This window comes from Mesoplodon densirostris, chromosome 18 (assembly GCF_025265405.1).
Source record: "Mesoplodon densirostris isolate mMesDen1 chromosome 18, mMesDen1 primary haplotype, whole genome shotgun sequence".
NCBI lineage: Eukaryota > Metazoa > Chordata > Mammalia > Artiodactyla > Ziphiidae > Mesoplodon > Mesoplodon densirostris.
Genome location: NC_082678.1, coordinates 49,297,072 through 49,323,647, shown reverse-complemented (window position 1 = coordinate 49,323,647; position 26,576 = coordinate 49,297,072). Strand labels below are relative to the sequence as shown.

Sequence of the window (26,576 nt, the reverse complement as noted above, 5' to 3'; positions counted from 1 at the left end):
CTTTACATTTTATGATGCTATACCACAATTTGTTTATCCATTAACCCATTGATGGATATCTGGGTTGTTTTCAATTTGGGGCTGTTACAAATAAAGCTGCTATGAATATGAATATTAAAGCTCCAATATTCTTTCTTATAGAATTCCAATTAATAAATGTACAAGGACTGATAGAAATAGAAAAATCAGTAGGTAAACAGCACAGTAATAATGGGAAAGAAAGATTCACTAAATGGATGCTAAAATTAGTGGGAATTTTGAGGAGAAAGAGGGTACCTGCATACTCTCAAAGCATCTTCCCCTACGTTAATTAATTACAATAGGAAATATAGTAATTTTACAGTGGAGAAACCTGGCAGACACCACCTTAACTAAGCAGTCTAGGTTAACATCAATAATAAGACATGTTGACGTGATATACAGCCTGATATGATGCTTCAAGGGCCTGACATCACTGTATAGTATTCTTGCTAAAACTGCATAAGGTCATGACCATAACACTTTAAAATACTAGTCAGTTATTTTTGTAGAATGTCCCTCAACTTGGGTTTGTCTGATATTTCTCATGACAAATTAAGGTTAGGCCATTTTGTCACAGACTGAAGGAGACTTAGGAGACATGACAACCAAATGCAATATAGGATCTTGAATTGGATCATAAAAAGGGACGTTATGCTGACACATATATATGGAATCTAAAAAGTAAAAAAAAAAAAAAAGAAAGAAAAAAAATGGTCAGAAGAACCTAGGGGCAAGACAGTAATAAAGATGCAGACCTACTAGAGATTGGACCTGAGGATACGGGGAGGGGGAAGGGTAAGCTGGGACAAAGTGAGAGAGTGGCATGGACATATATACACTACCAAACGTAAAATAGATAGCTAGTGGGAAGCAGCCGAATAGCACAAGGAGATCAGCTTGGTGCTTTGTGACCACCTAGAGGGGTAGGATAAGGAGGATGGGAGGGAGGGAGACGCAAGAGGGAAGAGATATGGGGATATATTTATATGTATAGCTGATTCACTTTGTTATAAAGCAGAAACTAACACACCATTGTAAAGCAATTATACTCCAATAAAGATGTTTTAAAAAAAAGGACGTTAGTAGAAAAATTGGTGAATAAAGTCTGTAGTTTAGTTAATCTTATTGTACTAATGTTAAATTCACTGATTTTGATAATTGTACTAGGTTATGTAAGACATTAACATTAGGAAAGCAGAGTGAAGGATATACGAGAATCCTCTGTACTATTTTTTGCAATTTTTCTGTAAGTCTAAAATTATTTCAAGCTAAAAAGCTAAAAAAACCCAACCAACAGAAAAACAACGATAAGCAAAATAGGAAGGAAAAGGTTCTTCCTCAACCTGATTAAAGGCATGTACAAAAACTGTTAATATCAAACTTAAGGATGAATGCTTTCTCTCTAAAATATAAAACAAGGCAAGAATGTTTGCACTAACCACATTTTACAGCATCGTACTGGAGGTCGTAGCAAGTGCAATAAGGGAGGAAAGGGACAAAAGGAATACAGATTGGAAAGGAAGAAATAAAACTATTTTTGTCAGATAAAAAGATTATGTAAATAGAAAATCCCAAAGGATTTACCTAGAAGCTATTAAATTAGTAAGTAAATTTAGCAAGGTCACAGGATGAAAGGTTATATATAATTATAAATTCTATTGCTATACTAGCAAAAACAATTAGAAAATTAAAATTTTAAAATTCCATTTACAACACATCCCCAAATAAGAAATATTTTAAAGTAAACTGAATATAATTTGTGCAAGACCTTTATGTTGAAAACCATAAAATGCTTAGAGAAATTAAAGGAGACCTAAATAAATGGAAAACATACCATGTTTCTGGATTGGAAGATTTGCTACTGTTAAGATGGCAATTCTCCCCAAATTGTTCTATAGATTCAGTGTAATCTTATTTAAATTCCCAGCATATTTTTTTACAATCTGACTGTAAAATTTATATGGAAATGCAAAGGACCTGGAAGAGCCAAAAAATTCAGAAAATACAAACAAAGTTAGAGTACTTGCACTATCTCAATTCAGGACTTACTATAAAGCTATAATAATCAAAACAGTAAGCTGCTGGCATAAGATGGACCTATATAGGTTAATGGAACAGAACAGGGTTCAGAAATAAACCAACTAACATATGGTCAATTAATTCCCAACAAAAGGTGCCAACATAATTCAATGGGGGAAAGGAGAATATTTCCAACAAATGGTGCTGAAACAATAAGTAAGTCCCCTACATACGAACCTTCAAGTTGTGAACTTTCAAAGACGCGAACCTGCGTTCGCATGTCCAATCACGTAAGTTAGTTCACATGTCTGATGTACATTGTCACGTGCGTGCATCCTCTACAAGTGGTTGTGCTTTTGTGTACTTTACTGTACGGTACTGTTTATTACCAGGTAGACTCATAGTCTTGCTTTATACGCTGGGTTATAATCCAGCACTATCATTATTTTATTCTTCAAGCTGTTTCACCTTTGGCCATTGGGAGCTCCTGCAGATTAGCTTCTGTCATTTGACATGCCCCATCCTTTTTTTGAGCACTTCCTGTACTAGCTGGCATAACAGTGTGGCTCATCTTGTATTTTCCCTGCCTTGGCTCTAGAACCAACCACTTCTCCAAGCAGCCTTGGTTCCTCTTATTGGAGAGTGGTTCAGAAACTAAGATCTGGGTGCTAGGTATGCTTATTGCTATCAAAGTGTCATTCCTTCTAGGCTCTCTCTTGCTAAAAGTTTTTATCTTGAATGGGGTTGAATTTTTTCATATCTTTTAATCTGTTGAACTGATCAGATTTTTTTCCTTTTTTGTAGTATAGTGAATTACATTGATTATTTTCAAACATTAAACCAATCTTGATTCCTAGAATAACCCCCCTTTATTATATATTTATTATCCCTTTTATATATTGCTGGATTTATTTTAAGGATCTTTACATTATGCTTATGAAGAATATCTTTGGTTTTCTTTTCTTTGAAGTGTTTTTGCCTGGTATTAGTGGAAGGGTAAGACTGGCACCATTAAAATGAGTTCTTTCTGTTTGCTGAAAGAGTTTGTGCAGGCTTGGTGTTGTTTCTTCCTTAAATATTTGATAGAATTTACTATTGAATCCATCTTAGCCTAGAGTTTTCTTTGTGGCAAGATATTTAAATTACAAATTCAGTTTCTTTTGTAGATGTAAGACTATGGCTCTGTTTCATTTATTCCTGGGCCAGAGGGTGATAGGTGATTGTGATTGGCCCAGCCTGTCACACATCCATCCTTGTGGCCAATGGACTGGAAAGTTTGTTATCAGAAGAAAGAGAATGCGGCACATACAGGGCTCCAGGGAAGTTATCAGCCAACTTAGTCACTTCAGTTTGGGTTTACTACACTCTCTTCTACACTCTAAGCCATAGACGTAGAAATAGTATAGTTAAGCAAATCCTTTTTTCTAGTGATAGTGATTGAAGTGGACTTTTACTTTAATAATTCATTCCTCCCTCCATCCCCTACCAATGAATTAGGAACTTTTTATGGGTCTATAAGGCCCTACATGACCAACATACTACCTGTTTTATCTCTTTCCATCCCTTCATCTGTATCACTCTCTGCCTCTACTTATTAGGTACCAGCCTGACTGGTTTTTATTCATTCCTTTCCCAAAGATATCAAGGCTTTTCCTTTCTTGCTTCTTTGTTTTTATATTTTGTTTTATCTGCTTAAAATACTCTTCTCTTAGCTTTTCATATACCTTATTCCTTGACATCTTTATGGTCTAAGCTCACTTGTCACCTCTTCAAAGAGGCCTTTTCTAACTATCTTGTCTGAATTAGACTCTCCCTGATTATTATTTAACAAAGTACTTTTTTTGTTTCCTTCATAGCATTTATGAGAATCTGTAATAATTTGTTCTTTTTGTTTATTTTTTAAATTATCTGACTCTTCTTAGGCTTCATGAGGGCAGGGCCTAGTTCCTCTAGTTCTTGGCAGTGTGTTGGGTCCCCAGTTCCTGTTATATCATGAACACTTAATATTTACTTGTTTGAATAAATGGATATAAGTAGAAGATGTATTAATTTTGGTTTCATATACATATGTGTATATACATGTGTGCCCCAATGCAGAAAATCTGTTTCATTCATATACTTATTCCTCAACTATTTATTGAATACATACTATGTACAAGGTATTGGTTCCAATGCTATGTATATATGAAATCTGATTTTGAGAACTGAAAGGGATATTATTGATGTGATTTTTTTTGCTTTGCAAAATGAATTCTCCATGAAATACCTTTTAAAAACCAAATTTTTATGTGGTATATAATAAAAGTCTGGCAAGCACCTCTCTTATTTACAGATGAGGAAACAAGATTCAGAGAGGACAAGGTCTCATAACTATTTAATAGTATAGCTCTTAACTAAACCCACATTTCCTAACCTATTTCCGTATTGTCCCACATCACACTGCCTTCTCTGTGATTTACTTCTTTAAATCTTTATTTTTTCTTGTATTAGGGAGCCAGCATGGTGTAATGCTAATGAGAATTGAAAGACCAGTGACTTTTCACTTCTCTGAAAAACAAGTGACCTGGCCTTTCTCTGTTTTTTCCATCTTTAAAATGGGATAGTAGTTGTTCCCTTATGTTAGATGATTTTGAGGAAGAATGACTTAAGATTTAAGGCATTTTACAAAATTAAAAGCACGCTAAAAATCTAAAGAATTTGTTTCATATAACTTCAAATATGGGACTGTTGTACAAAGCAAATTACACTTAAACAGGATCAGTTACATTATTTAGTTGAGAATTTGTTTTGTTTTCAATCCATTAACTGTTTAGCAGATATGATTGAGTTCTCTGAGATGGCACACATATTTGTATTATAATTGTACACTTCAGTATAAATATGTCCATGAATGAGTAAAGAATATTCTCAGGTGGAGACTTAGTTTTATCTGCTGACAACTTTTCTTATGTCTTAGGCTATGCTTAGACTTGATGTTTTGAACTTTTAAATTCACTAGCCTTTTTTCACTCTTTGTTTGTTTCATGATTTTAGTTAAATTTCCCTGAGGTCACATGCCTAGTAAAAGCTGAGATTTAAACCTACGTCCTCTGATTGTGTTGTTTCTGCTATACTGCACTACCTCTCCAAGTTGATTCTTACGGTATCTACTTCACAGAGTTGCTGAGCTAATGCATGTAAAAAGGCTTTGTAAACTGTGAGGCATTTCTGTATAAGGCAGAACATAACAGGGGTTATAAGAGTAAGAAAAGAAAATACTGAAGGAGGAAACCTTTTGTATGCACTGTCAATTTACCTTTCTTAAATAAAATTTGAAATACTTTTGATGCCAGAATAGTCTTGATGAAATGCATTTCTAATGTATTAACAGACCATGATCATATTTGAAAAATATGAGATATATGATCACCGTAATTTAGTGACCTTTTGATGGAGTGGTTTTCTCCCAAAAGTTTTTGGTATAAATAGTTTATATATATTATTTAATAAATACCATACAAGTCAATTAAATAATGGTCAGATTATAACATCTGTGAATGGAACAATATAGTAGACTCTTGGCATTCAAGATTACCATTAGCTTTCTTTTTTTTTTTTCCCGGTACGCGGGCCTCTCACAATTGTGGCTTCTCGCATTGCGGAGCACAGGCTCCAGACGCGCAGGCTCAGCAGCCATGGCTCACGGGCCCAGCCGCTCCGCGGCATGTGGGATCTTCCTGGACCGGGGCACGAACCCGTGTCCCCTGCATCAGCAGGCGGACTCTCAAACACTGTGCCACCAGGGAAGCCCTCCTCGGGTATTTTTAAATTACATATCAAAGCTCCATTGTCTCAGGTGGTACACTTGTGTGCCATATTGAAATAGATGACAAAGCAAATTAACAGTACCCTGAGCAACATTTTGTTTATTTTTATATTCATTTGATAAATGTCTAGTTTAACAAAGCAGAATGTTCTTGTTAGGAGCTTTTATATAGAACTCCTTTTCACTTGGAGCTGTAGTGAAATCAAATTCACCTTCAGTTGGTCTGTGGCTTTGTTAAACAGTAAAACTTAAGTTGGAGGTGCTCTGCAATAGTGAGGAATTTTCTCTACCCTAATGTGTTTGTATAATATAACATTTATATCCTCCTTGTCCTCTGTGGAAATTTATAAGGATGATTTCAGTGTTAACTCTGATTGATATTTTATTGATCCAACAAGTGTCTCATTTACTTACTTGTTCATTCATTTATCAAGCATTTAATGAATGTCTTCTGTATGCTAGATACTGTACTAGACTCTAGGGAATTTAAGATAAATTAGACTCTGTCTCTACCCTGTGGGAACTCATTCTAGTTAGATAAATAATAAACATATAATTAGGATATCCTGTGAAATATTATATTTTTAAAAGTGTCTCATATACTTTAAAAAATATTATTATTTTTCTTTAAAGATTTTTTTTGATGTGGACCATTTTTAAAGTCTTTATTGAATTTGTTACAGTATTGCTTCTGTTTTATGTTTTGGTTTTTTGGCCACGAGCCCTGTGGGATCTTAGCTCCCTGACCAGGGCTCGAACCCACAGCCCCTGCATTGGAAGGTGAAGTCTTAACCACTGGACCGCCAGGGAAGTCCCCAAAATATTATATTTTTTAAAATATATGAGATAACATGTGAAAAACTTCGTAAGCTTTACAAATTTAAAATATTTTTCCTCCAGTGCATAGTATGATGTCTGATATATCTTAAATGCTTGTTATAATCTTGAAGGAATTGATGAAGAGCAAGGAGCTATGAAAACACATTATAGTATAAAGAAGTATTAGTTCTGCCCGATGTATAGATAGAATGGGAAAGGCTTCCCAAAGGATATGACTTCTGAACTGGACTTTGAAATGAAAGCAATTTATGTTGAAAATCAGGAAAGGGGATGCAGAACAAGAGAGAGACTATGAGGCATGAAAGTGCCTTGATCTACATGAGCCATGTATCTGTAGGCTTATACAGTTTACACAATACTTTTGTTTACACTATTGCTTTTGAGCCTTATGACAACTCCATGAGCTGAGTTCATATAGTCAAGTGCTTGAGCCTTGACTAATAAAACTCAGGTTCTAGGGTGTAAGAGAAAGCAACTAGCCATTTTATTCTTTATAGTTTCATGAATGTCATGATTGCTTATACTATTGAATTTCTATGATTATATTTATGAAAGAACTGTTTTCTGAGTTATATGTGAGAGAGAAACATACACATACGATGAAAAGTATATTTCCATTTTTATTTACATAAGCAGATTAGTTCATATTGATATACAAGTGAAATTTTTAGAGGTTTCAGAAACAAATTAGAAAATGCTTCCTTAATATTTCATATTCTTTATAATTCAGGTAGGTTTTTAGGGTTTCAATCCTTGTACACCATTTATCTAAAGAACAACAAATGGAAACTGTGATTCCTCACATTTTCTTGTAGGCTTTTTGTTTCTGCTATAGTTAAACAAGTTTGCTGACATTAAAAAAAATTTTTTTTGCACAAAAATGTTTATTAAAATACTTGAGGGAGAAAAAGAGAAATAAAAACTGTCTCCTCATTTAAACTTGACTTCCTATTGTATATTGTTTGTAATCAAAACAGTGTGGGCTTCCCTGGTGGCGCAGTGGTTGAGAGTCCGCCTGCTGATGCAGGGGACACGGGTTCGTGCCCCAGTCTGGGAAGATCCCACATGCTGTGGAGCGGCTGGGCCCGTGAGCCATGGCCGCTGAGCCTGTGCGTCCGGAGCTTGTGCTCCGCAACGGGAGAGACCACAACAGTGAGAGGCCCGCGTACCGCAAAAAAACAAAACAAAACAAAACAAAAACAACTGGATACCACCATGTACCTATTAGAATGGCTAAAATCCAAAACATTGACACCACCAAATGCTAGGAAGGATGTGGAGCAACAGGAATTCTCATTGCTGGTGGGACTATAACGTGATACAGCCACTTTGGAAGCCAGTTTGGCAGTTTTTCTTAAAAAGCTAAATAGTCTTACCATATGATCTAGCAGTCACAGTCCTAGGTATTTACCTAAACGAATTGAAAATAGGTCTAAATAAAAACCTGCACATGAATGTTTATAGCAGCTTTACTCATAATTGCCAGAAGTTGGAAGCAACCAAGATGTCCTTCAATAAGTGAATGGATAAGCAACCTGTAGATACATCCATTCAATGGAATATTATTCAGTGATACAAGAAACAAGCTATCAAGCCCCCAAAAGATATGGAGGAACCTTAAATGTATAAAAGAAGCCAGTCTAGAAAGACTTCATACTGTATAATTCCAGCTACATGACATTCAGGAAAGGTCAAAACTGTAGACAGTAGAAAGATCAACTGTTGTCAGGGGTTCAGGGTGGGAGGAGGAAGAAGAATAAGTGGAGAATAGGGGATATTTAGGGCTGTGAAACTATTCTGTATGATACTGTAATGGTGGATATATGACATTATGCATTTGTAAACCCCATAGACCTGTACAACTGCAAAGAGTAAACCCTAATATAAACTATGAACTTTAGTTAATAATGTATCAATATTGGTTCATCAGTTGTAACACATGTACCACACTAAAGATGTTAATAGGTGGGGGAGAATGGGTGTATGCCCTCCCTGTACTTCTTGCTGAATATTTCTGCAAACCTAAAACTGTTCTAAAAAGTCTACTGATTTTTTTAAAATAGAAAATGTGGCTTTCTGATTTCACTGCTAATAATTTAGCTTTTATCTTTCTCTTTTTTCTCTCCCTGACTGAAATGGGCAGAGTCTGTCAGGTGCTTAACTTTTTTGTCTCTAGGTAACTTCATGGGATTATAAAACAAAATTTCTCTGCTAAATAAACCATGAAAAAAGCAAGTAGAGATACTCCTTGGTCTACCCAGACAAAAAACAAATATGTCACAATATGCGTGTTAATGGAAGAGTGGTTACAAATGATTTCTACATTCATCTTTGTTTTTCGGTATTTTCCAAATATTATCTGTAAAATAACACTTTGATAGCGCTTAAACAGCTTTTTGTATCCTACTGCAGCTTAACTGTATTGTTAACATGTCTTAGAAGATATTATATAGAAATAAATAAGACACAGGTCTCTGGTTAACTGTGAGTGAAAGACTGCTTCACCACAGTGCTTGATGTAAATTATCTCATTGGTTGGTGACAACCTCATCAGATTTTTTTGCAGTTTACAAAGGGATCAGTTTAAAATTTTTATTTGTTATGCACTTGATTGTTTTCTTGCTTACTTGTTTATTATTTACTTTCTTGTTTATTATTTACTTATTCACCTACTCTTTTAAAAGAAGATTCTAATTAGTTGTTACCTAAGTGGTTTTCCCAAGTTCTTACATTTTGTTGGTTAAAACTACTTTAAAATATGTGCTTGAAATTTGTGTCATTTGCAGTTTGTGTATTTAGGGAAATGAGTTATTTTTTAAACAGAATTATTATCTAAGTGTGGCTTTAGTGATTCCTTGGTACAATAATTGGTGATGAAATTTAGCTCATTGTTTTCAGCTAGTTTAAATTGGTCTTGAAAGAAACAGAAACTTGTTGCTTAATATAGACTGTAGATGGCTCTTTGGAATGCCTCTGGGCTATTATGAAGTACTTGTTTAAGAAAGATAATTCCACTTGATTATATATTATATACCCCAAAGGAGAGTAATTTTAAATTCAATTTTAACTAGATTATGCTGTCTTTATGGAGCCACTTTGCTGCTGAATTGTATCCACACTATCCAGGATACTTTTTTGTTGTTGTTGTTTTTGGTTTTGCAGTACTCGGGCCTCTCACTGGTTGTGGCCTCTCCTGTTGCGGAGCACAGGCTCTGGAGGCACAGGTTCAGCGGCCATGGCTCACGGACCTAGCCGCTCCGTGGCATGTGGGATATTCCCGGACTGGGGCACGAACCCACGTCCCCTGCATCAGCAGGCAGACTCTCAACCACTGCGCCACCAGGGAAGCCCCAGGATGCTTTTAATGAATGGAGTTTATTCAGCTAATAGGTGATACAGTCACCATTCAGAAAGCCACATAGTCTGGCTCTTAATCCCTCCACCGTCTTTGTAATTTTTGAAATTCTTAATCATAGCATTTATATAAGATATTTATGACATTTTTTTTTTTTTCTTTTTGCGGTATGTGGGCCTCTCACTGTTGTGGCCTCTCCCGTTGCGGAGCACAGGCTCCGGATGCGCAGGCCCAGCGGCCATGGCTCACGGGCCCAGCCGCTCCGCGACACACGGGATCCTCCCAGACCGGGGCACGAACCCGTGTCCCCTGCATCGGCAGGCGGACTCTCAACCACTGCGCCACCAGGGAGGCCCTTTATGACATTTTTAAAGTTCATCTTTGTTCCCTAATTCATACAGTAACTTAGATTTCCTGGTCCACTACTTTATAATAAAACCTCAATTTATTAATTTATAGAATGAACTTAGAAATCCTTTTGGAAAGAGGTAGTTGGAACAAATATACAAGTATCTGAGTCCCTGCTGTGTTCCATGCACTGTACCAAATGGATACAGATGTCTGGGAGTTTGTTTTCCTACTTTCTGCTATAAAGCTGCCGCTTTACCAAATTTAGCTACCTGTAAATTCCTCCCTAAAATGGATTTTTGGTGGGTTTCTTTGTTTCCAGTGTGTGATGCATAAAGGCAAATATTTTACAGATCAAAGGTGCATTGGTGTCTTTATTCAGGTTCCTTTTTTTTTTTTTTAATAAGTGAGGGGTCATTTATTTATTTATTTATTTTTGGCTGCATTGGGTCGTTGCTGTGCACGGGCTTTCTCTAGTTGCGGCACACAGGGGCTACTCTTCATTGCAGTACGCAGGCTTCTCTTTGTGGGGCATCTCTTGTTGCGGAGCACAGGCTCTAGGCGCGCGGGCTTCAGTAGTTGTGGCACACGGGCTCAGTAGTTGTGGCTCAGGGATTAGTTGCTCCGCGGCATGTGAGATCTTCCCGGACCAGGGATCAAACCCGTGTCCCCTGCATTGGCAGGCGGATTCTTAACCACTGTGCCACAGGGGAGTCCCTATTCAGATTCTTGAATTCTAAAGTGTGGCAAGCTGAGATATGATTTTGTTTTTCAAAAAAGGCAGGAACTTTAAGATATGAATAATTACTACTTATAGGCATTAGAACTATATTTGCCTATCCTGTCTCTCAGCAAGTTGGTTGTAATTCTTAAGTTGTGAATAGACAACTTGGAGCTATCTAAACTAAAGAAGTTCTATTTATTTGTGCTGTCATTAAAACTGTTCTGACTTTAATAATCAAGTATCTCTGTGGAAGAAATAGATTTAAGCCAACAAATAAAAGTAAGATGAAAACTGTATATGTGGATTAATTAATTTCAGAGTCCAGAATTTTCTCCAGACGCTTTTAAAAGTCTGGGTGCTGTTTTTACATAAATGGTTGGAACAGTAATCTATCTGTAAAATTTAGAAAAATTAAGTGCAAATTTTAAATGTGTGTTTAATAATTCCAGAATTTGAATTTTCTTTTTATTTGCAGCTCAGATCGTCTAATAGAAGAGACAATAAGGTAGGAAAAATGTTTTGTTTTTGTTTGTTTGCATATAAATGAACAGATAAAGTTATTTCTATAACTAGAGTTAAAATCAGTTCATCCTCCTTAAAGATGAGAATTTCATTACATGGTAATATATTTTTACTGTGACTTTCCCTTGTAAAATACATTTGAAGCCTAAAACATTTGTTTCCAGAATTAGTAGAATTGAGCTGTTTTACCTTGGTTAATTTTTCTGATTAATTCATACTCAGTATTTTCAGCCTCTGTCTTTTTATTCTTACTTTTTAATGAAAACAGTCTTGAACATGTGATTTGTTAAATGTCTTATGTATACCATTTATGTAGACTTGGTTTCTGTTACAGCAGCTATAGAAAATCTGTAGTAATTAGTATTATCTGTAATAACATTAGTTCCTTGCTTAAGGTAAGGGAAATATGTTGGTTTGAACTGCTTAATTCTCTAGGTTTGGTGAATTTTTAAGTACCTATTTTAAGACAGTAAAAAAGTAAGTTAACTAGGAACAGTCTCCGTTCTTTAAAATTCAGTAGTGTCTACAGCACTGTTTTTCAGGAAAGGTAGAACGAAGTACATGGGAAAAACAACAAACATTTGTATTCTTACCATAGGCTTTGGTATTGTGTTCAAGTGTTTTACATGCTGTATGTTATTTAATCTCCGCAATAACTCATGAGATAGGCACTGATCACTAGATACTATCTCCAAAACAAAAAAGAAGTTAAGGTAAGTAATTTGCCCACGGTCACATGACTAACAAATAGTATTGAGGATTCACATCCTCAAATCTGAGTCTCTAACTGTAGAATAAGAGCTCTATCTAAACCACTACTATATTTACTACCTTATAGAAAGAGGACAAGCTTTGGAGTGTTACTTGGTTTGAAACCTGGCTGTGCTACTTAATTAGGTCTGTGTCTTGGATAAGTTTCTTGGAATCTTCATTTTCTTATGTGTTTAAAAACATGGGATTGATGATAATACCTACCCTAGAAGATTGTTTTGAAAATTAAAGATAATATGAGTAAAATGCCTAATACAATGGCTGGCTGATACTAGGTAATTTGAAAATGGCAGCTCTATTATTTATACTTTTTTTTTTACTTTTTATTTTGATTTCATTTCGGATTTCAGAAAAGTTCCAGTGGTACAAAGAATTTCCTTATACCTTTTACCTAGATGCCCCAAATGTTATCATTTTGCCACATTTGCTTTTTTGCAATTTTTTTTCTGAACTACTTGAAAATAAGTTGCGGACATGTTGCCTCTTTACCTCTAAATATTTCAGTTGTTCATATCCTAAATATTTATGTTGAAATGGACTCATGGATTCTTATTTTATTAAATGGATCCTATCATTATTTAATAATCTTAATAAATTATCTTTTATAATAATACAGTTATCACATCTTGAAATTTTGTTTGAATTGCATGCACTGGGTCTTCCATCTGACCAGCGTTTTCACAAAATTGCCTAATTATCAACTGAAATATCTCCCTTGTGACTCCTTCCCTTTCATCAGCACATAAAGTTGGGTAACATTTTGCAGAGGATTCTTTACTTAAGGTTTCCTTATAACCCTTTTCCTTTTTTTTCTTCCTTTTATTTCTTCCTCTATACCTCATCTTCTAGCACCAGGCTGCCTTAAGCTTTTCGATTCCAAGCTGACCTTTTTAAGGGCAGGTGATATGAGTATAAAAATTTGGAGTACCTCATAAGATAGGAACATTTGAGAACTATCAAGTCACTGATATTATTATTTTGCTAGTTAAAAAGCAAAAAACCACGTAATTAGAAGGCCTTTTATTTCACTATTTCACTTTGTTTCAAAATATGATAGGTATCACAAGTGAAATTTTATTGAATATAAAGCTAGTTATGATTACTTATGGATAATATAAAATTTAAGTGTCAAATAATTATTTTTACATATTCTACATGTAAAATTTTACCTTTTCCTTTTAGAGCTATATTTTTAGAATATGTACACAAATGAATATAAGCTGACACCAGTTTATTGAAAAGAACTAATATTTTTAATATTTGTAAATGTATTCTTAAGCTTTAAACGTATAACTAGTATTGTCTGTTGTTGAAAAAATAGGTGTCTGAGTTTAGTTCACAGAACGGGTGAGAAAGTTGAAGTTCCAGTAAACACATCAATAGTTTATCATTTTAAAAGCATTATATATTATTTGGAGCTTATGTTTTGCCTCTGCATATTTGACCGTTGAAATAACAACAGCCTAGATTCACTCAGCTTGACTCCAGATGATGGAATAAGATGGGAAAAATATGTCTAGATATACTTTGTGTGGTACTGGAAATCATGCATATTCAACAAGATAATAACATAATGTATGATGATAATATCCGTTCTCCAAGGAACACAAAGTGCTTTGCGGAAATTATTTTTTAATTTTCCCTATCTACTTCTGAGTCAGAGTGTATAGGAGATGGTGATAGTCCCAGTTTAAGAAAACAGAGGTATATATGATTCAGAGATTGGCCTCAGATATCTCAGCCCAGGTTTGAATTGTAACTTTTTACAAGGCCATAATAGCTATTTAAAAATACCTGGCGAAGTAAATTTATTATAAAACAACCACATTTTAAATGTATCATATTCTATCATAGATATACACTTAACCTGAAAAATTATGAATAAGAACTAATGGTGCAAAGGATTTTGTTAGTTTGACTCTTATTCTTGTGATCTTTTTACTTTTTGGATCTAAAATTCAGTGTGCTATAAAGTTGACATTGCCTGCCTCTTTCTGCTCTAATCTTGACTGGTTTTGCTCTAGACCTGGTGCATTCACTGTACTGGTCCTGGGATGTCATTTCACCATTATCCTAAAATGACCTCCTCTATTGGATCACTTATTTCTAAAAAAAAAAGTCTTCAACTTTCTTAATTTATTCCCTCATTATGTTGGACCATGTTCTTTAGTAGCTTCCTCAGAAAGAATAGGAGGTAAAATTTTTGGACTTTACACATGGAAAAAAGTCTTTATTCTACCCGTATTCTTGATTCATTGTTTAGCTAAGATATAGAATTCTAGGTTGAAAATAATTTTGAAATTTTTGAAAGCATTGTTTCCAGTGCTGCTTTTTAAGTCCAATGCCAATTAAAATTTCTGGTCCTTTATATTTGTTAAGCATTTTTTTTCCTCTGGAAGCTTTTAAGATCATCCCTTTTCTCTTATGTTTTTGTTTGTTTTTAATCTCACCATATGAGCTTGACATGCACCTTTTTTAGTCCATTGAATTAGGCATTTGGTGGGCTCTTACAGTCTGGAAACTTATCTTCAGATCTGAGAAATTTTCTTATGTTTATCATTTTCTTCCCTCCTTCTTCTTGATCCTTTTTCTTTTTTAATATACACTTTATATTTGTCAAATATACCTAAATAAAACGGGAAAAAAAAAAGAATTCACCTAAAATACAACCACTAGATTGGTTAATAATCTGGTGTGTATTCTTCCATATTTTTCTCTATGCCTCTCTGTATCTGTATAAAAATAATAAAAAAATATGAACATATTCATAGATATAGGCAGACACATGTGTAATTGGGCATTTAGAAAAAGTGGAATGATATTAACCATAGCAGGTTAGTATGTGCCATCACCTAACTTGTCCATGACTTAAATCAGTAAGTTGTGAGAGGCCCATATGGGTAAGTGTTAATCCCTGTAAAGGGAAGGGTGGTTGCTTGTAGAACACTGGTTATGGACATTAGAAATGGGGTTCCTATTCTTTTTTTTTTTTTTTTTTTTTTTTTTTTTGCGGTATGCGGGCCTCTCACTGCTGCGGCCTCCCCCGTTGCGGAGCACAGGCTCCGGACGCGCAGGCTCAGCGGCCATGGCTCACGGGCCCAGCCGCTCCGCGGCATATGGGATCCTCCCAGACCGGGGCACGAACCCGCATCCCCTGCATCGGCAGGCGGACTCTCAACCACTTGCGCCACCAGGGAGGCCCGGGGTTCCTATTCTTGACCAAGGATAATCTTGGGCAGTGGAAGTCCATGATGGTCTAGGGAGCTGCCCTACTGTAACCAACTCCTGAATGGTGGAACCACAACATGCATTTTTCCTAGTTCCTTTTTATTTTTGTAAGGCCGCACCATGTGGCATGTGGGATCTTAGCTCCCTAACAAGGGACCGAACCTGCACCTTCTGCAGTGGCAGCGCGGAGTCTTAACCACTGGACCGCCAGGGAAGTGTCCCCCCGCCTTTTTTTAACTTACTTTTTATTGAAGTATAGTTGCTATATAATACTATATAAGATATGCATGTACAATATAGTGATTCACAATTTTTAAAGGTTTTACTCCATTTATTAGTTATTATAAAATATTGGCTATATTCCCTGTGTTGGGCAGCATATCCTTGTAGCTTATTTTATACCTAATAGTTTTTACCTCTTACTTCCCTCTCTTTTCTTGATCCTTTCTTACCTTTTCTCTGTCTTTTTTTTTTTTTTCCTACTTTCTGGGAAGTTTACTCAATTTTTCCTTCTGACGCTTCTGTTATGTTTTTATTTCCACTCTCCTTTTTGTAATTTACACGAGCTCTCTAAAGGGATAGAGACACACAAACACACACACACACACACTCACACGTTTATGTTTGTATGTTTCATGGATGTGATATTTTATCTCTCGGAGGGCATTAAATATAATTTGATTTTAGAGTTTCATGAGCCTCCTTTATTGCCTCTGTTTCCTCAGAATCACTCTTCTGTTTGTTGGTTGGTTTGTTTGGATCTCTGCCTTTTATGTTAGAGGCTCTTTGTTCATATTTAAGGGTGAGGCTCCAAATCTAGTGATTGGATGCTCATTCTGTGTGCGTGGGTGGTAGGATTTGTTGAGTGGGAGGCTTCACCGTGGGTGATCAGGAAGGGGCCTGGCTGTTTCATTGGGGGCTTTAAAATGTCAGTATCTGTAGGTCTGTTCTTGGTTAGATTTTCTGCTGAACTGAGGGCAGTCACCTGCCTGCATGGTTTGGAGCAGGTAATTTAGGGGTCTGACAACTCCTTTTACAAATTTCCACAAATTTTCATTCTGTCTTCCGATATACCTGATCCCTTCAACTCTTTAGATTTTCTAGAATCTGGGAAAACCTTTATAAATCATTACTTGACTCATAGTGGTACTGAGGTGAATAACAGTAGGGAATTTGGTGCTAATAATGTTATTAACATTTCTTAATCACTCAGGTGGAATTCCTCTAATTTTCTTTTTGATTTTCTTTATTAGATGTTTATGTATTATAAAAGTACAATGTTCTTACTATAACAATTTAAATAATTCTAAAATGTATAAAGAAAAAGTTTGTCTCCTGGTGGTGCCCCGCCGTTCCTACCCCCTGAAGTAACTTATATCAACTGACAGTTATGTATCTTTCTGATACCTTTCTCACTGTCATACAAACATACACAAAGATGTTTTGAGTGTTTCTTAAAATAAAAAAGGACTAATACTATACACATTCTGCGACTCACTTAAGTCATTCAGTATATCATAAACAAATAATAATTCTGACTCATTCTTTTAATAAGCAAATATTATTTCATAGTACAGGTATATCATAATCTACTAAACCATTCCAATGTTGTTACCAGGTTTTGCGGGGAGGGGGTGGTGGTGGGGAGTATTTTTTCATTTGTCTTTCACTATCCCAAGCAATGCTTATCCTTTTATATATCTCCCTACACACTTTGATTCTTCTTTGCCTTCTCAGATCTTGAAATTTCAGTTGATTCATTTGTCATTTGCTCCAAGTACTCCCTCTAGCATTTTCCTCCAGTAGCATACCTGGTCTTGGCCTGTCCAAAAATGTGTTCAGTTAGCCCTCTGGTAGGTCAGGCTGTTAGAGACCCTAAAGCAGGTACATACAGGTGGCAGTAGATGGCCCAGCAGTTTTCCCTCTTAGGGGCTCATTGTCACACCAGCTTGTAGATGTCAGCTCTCTGCTTATAGGTCTCTCTGGCTGTGTGTAGCAGGCCTTTCCCAGCTGTAAGGACTGAGAGCAGTTCAGTTCATCACTGCAGCCCCTTTGCATGCAGACCCTTACCTTCCACTGTCTGGGCTTCTCAAGATGCAGTGAAACCTACATCTTTGCCCCAGGCTTGAAGAAAAATATAGTCTTTCCTGCCATCAGTTCTTTGGTTCTTCCCTTGCTTGAGAGAGTGTAGCCCTCCCTGGCTTTCTTCCCTCGAGATCTCAGGAGAACTTGGGACCTCAGATGGACCCTCCCCGGCATGTCTGCCTTTGTCTTGTGTTCTTCCATAGAGGAAATTGGGCCAGAGATAAGGTCAGGAATTTGTGCTCTACCATCTTCCCAGAATATCTTCATTTCTGTTGCTTTTCGGTTTTTTTAATGTTTCACATATTTTCAGAATTACTGAAGAACTTCCTATTTCCTACTGCTTTTTATAATGTCAGTATCTAAAACGCTCCCCTGTGTGTTACGTGTATCAAAATGTATACTGACCCTGCTCTTTAGGATACTAATGTCCAAGAAGATAAGACTATTGAAAGTTAATAATCCTGGCAGCGATAGCAAAAAGATATTAACTGAGATTTCTTTAAAAAGCACATCAAAGTAGTTACATGAAAGCAACTGTACTCTACAAAGAGTGAAAATGTGACTTCCCTTCTTTCTCATTTGCTTAATGAATCTGTGACCTTTGTCACCTGGCTTGGAAACCAGCTTAATGTTGCATGTGTGTCCTATAATCTACTTGGTTGGTTCTCAAATAGAGTTTTGGAACATAATTTCTTTTTTTTAATAAATTTATTTATTTTATTTATTTATTTTTTGGCTGAGTTGGGTCTTCGTTGCTGTGCGTGGGCTTTCTCTAGTTGCGGTGAGCGGGGGCTGCTCTTCGTTGTAGTGCGTGGGCTTCTCATTGCGGTGGCTTCTTTTGCGGATCGCGGGCTCTAAGCACGCGGGCTTCAGTAGTTGCGGCACGCAAGCTCAGTAGTGTGGCTCATGGGCTCTAGAGCTCAGGCTCAGTAGTTGTGGCTCATGGGCTTAGTTGCTCCGCGGCATGTGGGATCTTCCTGGACCAGGGATCAAACCCGTGTCCTCTGCATTGGCAGGCAGATTCTCAACCACTGCACCACCAGGGAAGCCCCTAGAACATAATCTTTCCATAAGTTAAGGGCTGGTTGTATATAAATATTTTGTGATATGTTGCACCTTTGGTTCTATTTTTATAATTGTAATTCCCTACTTCCCTCTCAAGGGTTTTTCCTGATTAAGGATATTTTAGTACCTGGCCCCTTTTAAAACCATTTTAAGAAGCTTTGTAATGTGTGATTTGTCAGTTGTCTTACTTCATTTGTTACTTTGGGGGAAAAAAAGCAACCCACAGGAAACAGTCCACTGCCTTGTCCAAAAGAATATCAGAGGATAGCATTGGGGATGAAGTGGTCATTCAGAAAAAGGACAATGGGAAGATGACTTGGGAGGTGATTTTTTTTTCCCATGTTCCTGCCCAGTGCTTTTCAAAGGTGATGTGCTCACCTTAGTTTTCTGTTCACTTTTAAGGGTATGATGGATGCATGCAGGATCATCTTGAAACATCAGTTTATTGAGCTTCTCTTTTCCTCCCTTGCAGCATTGCTATGGCAACAAAAGAAAATATGACTTCACAGAGAGGAATGTTGAAGTCAATTCAGAGCAAAATGAACACTTTGGCCAGTATCCTTTTTGAAAGCTTGAAATCTGGGGGTTTTGGGGGGAAAAAATCTGTGTATGTGCTTCACCACTCTCCCCCTCTTCTGGACAGGTTGCCATCATCAGTAACAGTAGAGGCCATCAGTAATTCTGTATTATGATGTGCCCTGCACTCCTGAAAGATCATACTGTTTAGTGCCATATCTAAAAGATTGCACACCAAAGGGTTAATACTAGTAGATCTAGAAAATAATTTTGTGAATTTTCAAATTCACAGAATTATTTTACATTTTAAAAGCTTTTGAATCCATGTTAGAACTCCACAGTGTACACGATTTTTACCTAAACATCATAAATTATGTGCTTTTTCTTCTTTCTTTATTCAGTTTGGAGAATAAGTCAGTGGTACATGCTTAGAAAGGGAGGGAAGTAGACAGCCATACGTGTAAATGAGTTGTCACTGCTGGTGGCGTAGTTTCATTTTGCACAAGCTAAACTCTAGGGTAGATTTGCTGCTTGTTTATTGTGACCTCTACCTTTTTAATTCTTCAGTTTCCCAATTTAAAGTAGTATTACTGCTACTTCTGAGAAACCCAGCAGGGAAAATGATAAACCTGCTAAGCTAAAACATTTTGTCTACTCTGAGAAGTCAAGCCTTTTTAGAGAAAAAAGTTTCCTCCCCCAATTACTAAGGGGGAAAGGACCTTTAATTTTCAAAAGTTGAGTATCTTCTGGTTCTAGATAATTTAAGGTCACTTTTAGTTTGATACCTTATTTGCCTAAGGAAAGGAATATCGTGAAGCCTGTTGGTATTTTCCAGTTTTTGGTGAATTTTGTTTTTGCTTTGTCACCCTGAGTATAAAACCACACCTCCAAAATCATTTATATTTTATATAGGGCTCTACTGTTAACAGAGTACTGTTATATACATTATCTCATTTTATCAGTACCATAAATTAGAATCATTCCCAAAATTACGTTTAAAAAAATCAAATAAAATGGGTGTGAGTTAGTCAGGACTCCATAGAGAGATAGTAATAGAAACCTAATTCATACTGACTTAAGGAGGAAAAGGAGGGAATTCATTTGTTCATATATCTGTAAAATTCAGGGGTAGAATTTGGCTTAAGGTATGGCTGGATGCAGGGGCTCAGATTTTATTATCAAGAATCTGCCTTTTCGCTCTGTTCCCCTACTCCATCTCTTATTTCTGTTTTCTTGTGTGTTGGCCTCATTCTCAGGCAGATTCCTCCTCGTGCTGATAGAGATGGTTACAAGAGTCACCTCCTACCATTTCAAAAGTTCTCATGGAAAAAGGGTGTCTTTTCTGACAGCTCTGGCACATGTCCCAAGAGGACTGAGGTTGCCTAGTTCGAGTTATACCTCAAGCTATTCCTAACCCAGCCATTGGCCAAGGGGAGGGAATGTTCTCTCTGGCCAATCCTGAGTGTGTATGTACACCTGATTTCAGAGGACAAGGTCAGCCTCACCCTGTTACATGAACTGAACTGGATTATTATAGAAGGAGGGGGGTGGTTCCCCTAAAGGTAATAAACTAGATAGAAATATGTCCACTCTAGACAGGGTTTCCTAATGTCAAAAAGTTTTCTTACTTTCTCTCACGGGATTGTTGACCCTTCTTTTACCAAGCAAGAAAAGATTAAACATTTGCTTTAAATGAGATTTGTACCTTACACTGTATAAGTTTTTGCACATTACTTCATGCTTTCTGTTCTGCATTTTAAAAGTTGTTTCTGCAAATTGTCCCCCTTTTTTTGTTGATTAATTTGAAAAACACATTAATGCCTACAGTGTGTAAAGTTCTCTTCAGTAGGCACAGGAAAATTCAAGATTAGAAAAAAACATAACCTCTGCATACAATATGTAGAGTATATAAATACACAATACAGTCCCTGCTGAGAGTCATTTATTTACAGGAAAATGCAGTGAGGATTCACCGGGAGTAGGGATTATTCCAGCTCTCTAGTAACCTAGGTGATTTTGTTGTTGCTTTTCTTGACCTTGATACAATACCTCTATTAACAAAGAGGATGCACCTGCAGGTGTGTAGCAGAAACCAGTGCTAGAAATGCAAAACAATGTAGGATGCAGAAGCTTGTGCTTTGATTGCAACATACCAACAAGTAAAATATGAAGATATTTTACAATACTAAGTAAAATGCAGTTGTGACTGCTATAAAACTCCTAAAATTGAAAATTTTCTTTCCTTTTTTTATGTTCCCCAAATAAGACAGCCAGAGCAGTTTAACCCACTTTCTTACGGTATCCTGCCTACTGCTGCAAAGTAAATTAAAAATTTTTAATAATTAACTAGTGCTTGATTATAGAGACACTTAAGAGTTTGTTTCCACTAATTACCTGAATCCAAGGGGGCTTATTACCTTGGGGAGAAGGTCACATATTCCTCAAAACCTTTCTGGCAGAACTTCCCAGTCTCCTGAGAAAAGGGGTTTAAGAAAGAGAGAGAGAGAGAGAAGGAAAAAAAGGAAAGACAGGAACCTCAGGATAGTGGTGGTGTTAGCTGGCTGCACCTGTACCTCCGTGCCCTGCAGAGTTCCTCTCTCCCGACCACACGGGCTCCCACCCTGATAGCAATCCCTCAGTACATGGTAGCAGTCATCATTGTTTCTTCTCTCACTATTAATTTTTTTCTTTTCATGGTTCTTGTGTACTGCAGTTTACTAGGAGACTTGAATTTGCCCTTGAGCAGTAGGGCATTTGTGTTTGCTGTAGCTCCCTCAGTGTGACTTTCTTCCCCTTTATTTCTTCTCATCATTTATCGTTTCTGGACTCCACTGATCTCTGTTTTTGTGATTCCTATGAGTTTTCACCAAAGAGGCTTCTTCCAAATATGACCTTAATAAAGATTTCCCAAAGATCGTTTTCCTGCTGTGAACAGCCTTATCCAGAGGATCAACCTTAGGAAGCGGCGAGACTCACTCATCCTGGGTGGTGTTATTGGTGTCTGTACCATCCTATTGCTGCTGTATGCTTTCCATTGATGAGACATCTCCAGGGACTCTTGACAGCCACCACTTTCACACCCTGATCGGAATAAGAAAAAGTAGGAAGGAGAAGTTGACTGACCTGATAATTAGCCTGACCGGCAGGATTAATTCAAGACTGATAGTGACGGACTCTGTGACGTGGTCAGGTTGAGCTGAAGTCACAGGTTTTCTGTGCTATCTTTTCTAACACACGTTTCCTTCTGTTTTTAGTTTAAAAATAATAATAAATGTTTTCAGTTGCTTTTGTCTCCCGAAGAGGTAAGTAAACCCATCAGAAACAGAGTTTCCGTGCCTCTGTGAAAGTGTTGAAGGCTGATGACAAGCCCAGTCTTACAGCTGGATTCTTCAGAAAACCAGGTTTCTCTATATCCAAAGACTGCTTTCCTTTCAGCCACCAGATGGGGTTGTGAAAAAATAGTTTTTGTCCTTTTTACACTCATGAGAAATCACAAGTCATTTCTTGATAATCTATGCTATAAATTTCTACTCTTTGTCCCCAACTCTTCCGGTATTGAAGAAAAATTACATTTTTCACAGAATCTTTGAGATGCTCACAGACCAACTTCAACACAGTTGAGGTTGTCTGAAATAGAAGACAAGTACTGCAAAAAAGCTTTTTTCTTTATTTTATTTTTTAATCGTGCACACTCTGGGGTTAACTGTATTCCTGGAAAAACATCAAGAATGACAGGCTTGTTTTTTGGTCAGTCACTGTTTTTTGTTAATCTCTTCCATTGGGTTAATATTTACTACTGTAAGAAAATGAAATCTCAGTTCTACCGTGACAAAAAGCCAATGTCTGTCATTGCAACTATTCTTCATCATGTCAGGATTAACACCGGCAACTGAGTGAGGGGAATGCTTGGTTTTCAGTGAGATCTCTTTAACAGGCCACATGTAAAAAGACAGAGTGAGGGGTCATCATCAGATAATTCCATTTGTAAGTGTTCCACATTTATGAGCAAAAGTTTAAGAACCACTGTCTGATGTACCAGGAATTCTGTGTTCTGTGAAAACCTATTCATTCCAAATTTCTTAAGCTTTTTCAAACATCCAGAGAATGGCTTTATTATTGAAGGTGCATATAACAGAATCTATCTCTATCTGCACCTGTCTTCTATTAGCACCCTGGACAGTGACAAAATTTTAAACCACCCACCAGAATGCTTTTCAAGTTTAACCATTTCTCAGTTTCTGTAAATCTATTACTTCTCTAACTGAACTACCACAAATAGGCCGAAGACTTCCAACAGCTGTATTCCTCACCAAGAAAGAAGGCTACTCTTCACCTTTGGAATTTACTATGGTATTTATAATACTGGCTTAAGACCGTGCCATGGGGAATAAAAGGATATTAGCATGTAGTTCTTAACTACATCACAGAGTGTTGATGGTGATATTCAGATGAATTTGATTACAGGCTGATGGGTAGACTAACCTCTGGTCTGGTGCAGAAACCGAGAGGTTTTTCGTGCTGGTGTCAAAGTTTCATTATGTTCTGGGTAAGAAGAGTGTTTGATACATTTTTTTAAACTATGGGGTTTATTTTTCTAAATATGGGTTGATTGATCAGTCAGTTGATTGGGGATGCCCTTAAAAGAAAGTTTAAGTTTTCCCAGTGTGAACCTTAACAGATCAGAGAAATAAGTTCATTTATTAAATTCTCTGTTGGGAGAACAAAACTTCTCTCCCCTGACACTTTATTATCTTTGATTTTTCAAAGGGTCTTGATCGGTGGTTGTGCCTCAGCTAGAATTTATGGGACTTTGGTTGCTATATAGTCGGCATTTAGAAAATCTGAAGTATCATAAATAAAGTTATTTATTTAATTATACTACCAGTCTTTTTTACTGGTCTGTTTGGTGTGTTCATTAACGGGTGGTGGTGTGAGACTAAAACTAGGACCCAAGCTAATCTAGCTTTTGCTGCGGCTGAGCAAACAAACACTTTTGATGGCTGGGAAGCCTTTCCATTAGAGTTGTGCTTAAATGAAGTAATAGAATTATGTTGATTATTTTCTTTATGAAAATAAAGAAACTAGTTCTTCTGAGGAAGTTGAAAAAGCGTGGTGTAGATGTTGGTGTCAGGTAGGTCTGACTAACCTCCCAGTGCTGTAGCCCATAGTGAGGTAACCCAGGGCCAAACGTAGAGTGCTAGGGTTGTGCTCCTCTATCCTTTATGGTTCCTTCTTTTGCAGAAGGAGGTCCTAGAGCAAGGATAGAAATGTGCCATTTACAAGTAGAGGCTTATTTTGGATCCCATGATAGCTGATTTGAACTCTTTCAGTTTCATGCCATTTAGCTTTTTTTTTTTTTTTTTTTTAAGCAGCTTGGTTTTCTTAACTTTTTTGCTGTCCTTACAAACCAGTTACTAGGCTCAGGGGCCAACAGTAAATTGCTTATTAGAGCCAGTCAGAGCCGGGTCCAAGGAATTTTCTATTCCTTGTCCCAAAGGTTATCTCTTAGAGGAAGTTATTCTCTCTCAGCCATTGTCTTATATGATGGATCTTTCCTTTTGGGATCTTTTTAATAACCACTCAAAACTTTCCATTTCACTTAAAAGTATGAAAAACCATGGCAACAAAAAGGGCAGAAAATTCCAAAAGGTATACTTCTGAGAGTTTGTTTTACTGTGTGCTGATAACTTTAGTTTAAAATGCTTAATGAATCTATTACTCAAGTTCAAGCCCAGATATTCAAGTGCTTCAGTTGATCTCTCCTGGCCATTTCTATATTCTTCTTACTGTTATTAATAACGATGCTGAAGGAGTCCCTGTAATTTGCAGCATTGCTTACCCATATTTTTCTAATGTTAGAAAAATATGGGCTTTTCTTCTCCATTATTCCTTTCTCCTGCTTACCAAAATTCATTAGAAAAATATGGGCTTTTCTTCTCCATTATTCCTTTCTCCTGCTTACCAAAATTCACTTTTATAGAGAATGCCTTTTTCCATACTGCCTAGTACTCAGATCAGACATGGGAGTACAATCCTGAGAGTGGAGATGAGTAGTGAGAGGAGTCATCATGAGGGCACTTTTTGTATCTGGAACCAATTAATATTGATTTTAGTTCTTTCCTGTTGGACACTGAATGCATCTGAATAGAAAAATGTACTTATGGAGCTTTTTGATGCAATGACTTTTGGCCTCTATGGAATTGAGGCACCTTGGACTTGCATTCCCACCATTAATTTTCTATTTCATTGTTAATGATCTGAACCTGAGGAAAAGGACTTTAAAGAACTGGACTAGCCTTTTTGGTTTTCTAATACCTCATGTTTGATCACTAGCCAGATATGATTTCTTGGAAATTGACTGCATTTTCTAACTTGCAATATTAAGCTATTGAGGATAAATGGCCATGTCTATTGTTACACTGAATTTTGTGGCAAATGTAAAGAGTAAATGGATTCTACCGGGAATTAAAATGATTGTGTTCTATTCTCTTTTTGGGGTAGGAGTTGTTTAGCCTGGTCTCCAAAAAGATACAGAGCTTTTCATCATGATCTTTATAAACTAATCTTGTTATTCCTTTATAAATCTGCATACCCGTAAGTTTTATAGGGCAAAAGAAAATGAGGAACAAGTGACTCTTGAGGATGTTTATTGAATAAGAAGCTGAGACAGCTGAGCCATGTCCTAAGGGATCTTTCTCATTTTCTTTGTGCCTAGTACAAAGTATCAGAAGTATTACTTTAGTATCAAAGTATTTGCATCTATTCCTATCCTATTAGCTCTTAGGGAGGGAAATCAATTCCAATCACACTTTACCATGATGGAAGATGTTTCCTCATGAAAAATGCCAATACAAGTTTTAAAAAATCTATTCCAAATGCACTTTCTAATTTTTTGCTTTTAAAATGGCTTCTTGGAACCAGGTTTATTGTATTTGTACTTAATTTTTTGTTCTCATCTAAATGTGCATTTTCTGACTGTATAGAAGAAGCTTTGTTATGTAATTTAATAATAAATTAGAAATATGAATGGTATGTCTGTTGTTTATATTGGAATAGTGCCATCAAGGCAGTTTGGGGTAGTATTATGAAATCTTTGGTATTAATAAGTATTTTTCATGGTGTCCTAAAACCCAGGGTGAAACAGTACAGGCACTGAAAAGCTATCACCTATCATTCAAAAACATCATAGGGAATATTCCACTAATAATTTAGCCCAAGAAGTGAAGGAGAATCTCTTAGCAAAATGAAACTTCAGGAAGTATGATGGAAATGTAAAA

General features: G+C 36.6%; 1 protein-coding gene across 2 annotated transcripts in view; it reads left to right on the top strand.

Moving 5' to 3' along the window:
• The window catches only part of GOSR1 (golgi SNAP receptor complex member 1), a 51,406-nt gene extending 25,080 nt beyond the window's left edge, over window positions 1-26,326 (top strand). For both annotated transcript variants that reach the window (XM_060082151.1, XM_060082150.1), the window contains exons 7-9: window positions 11,588-11,617; window positions 19,256-19,338; window positions 22,213-26,326. In XM_060082151.1, the coding sequence (XP_059938134.1) occupies window positions 11,588-11,617; window positions 19,256-19,338; window positions 22,213-22,337 (238 nt within the window). In that variant the 3' untranslated portion in view covers window positions 22,338-26,326. The remainder of the gene's footprint in view (window positions 1-11,587; window positions 11,618-19,255; window positions 19,339-22,212) is intronic.
• Window positions 26,327-26,576: the final 250 nt, after the last annotated feature.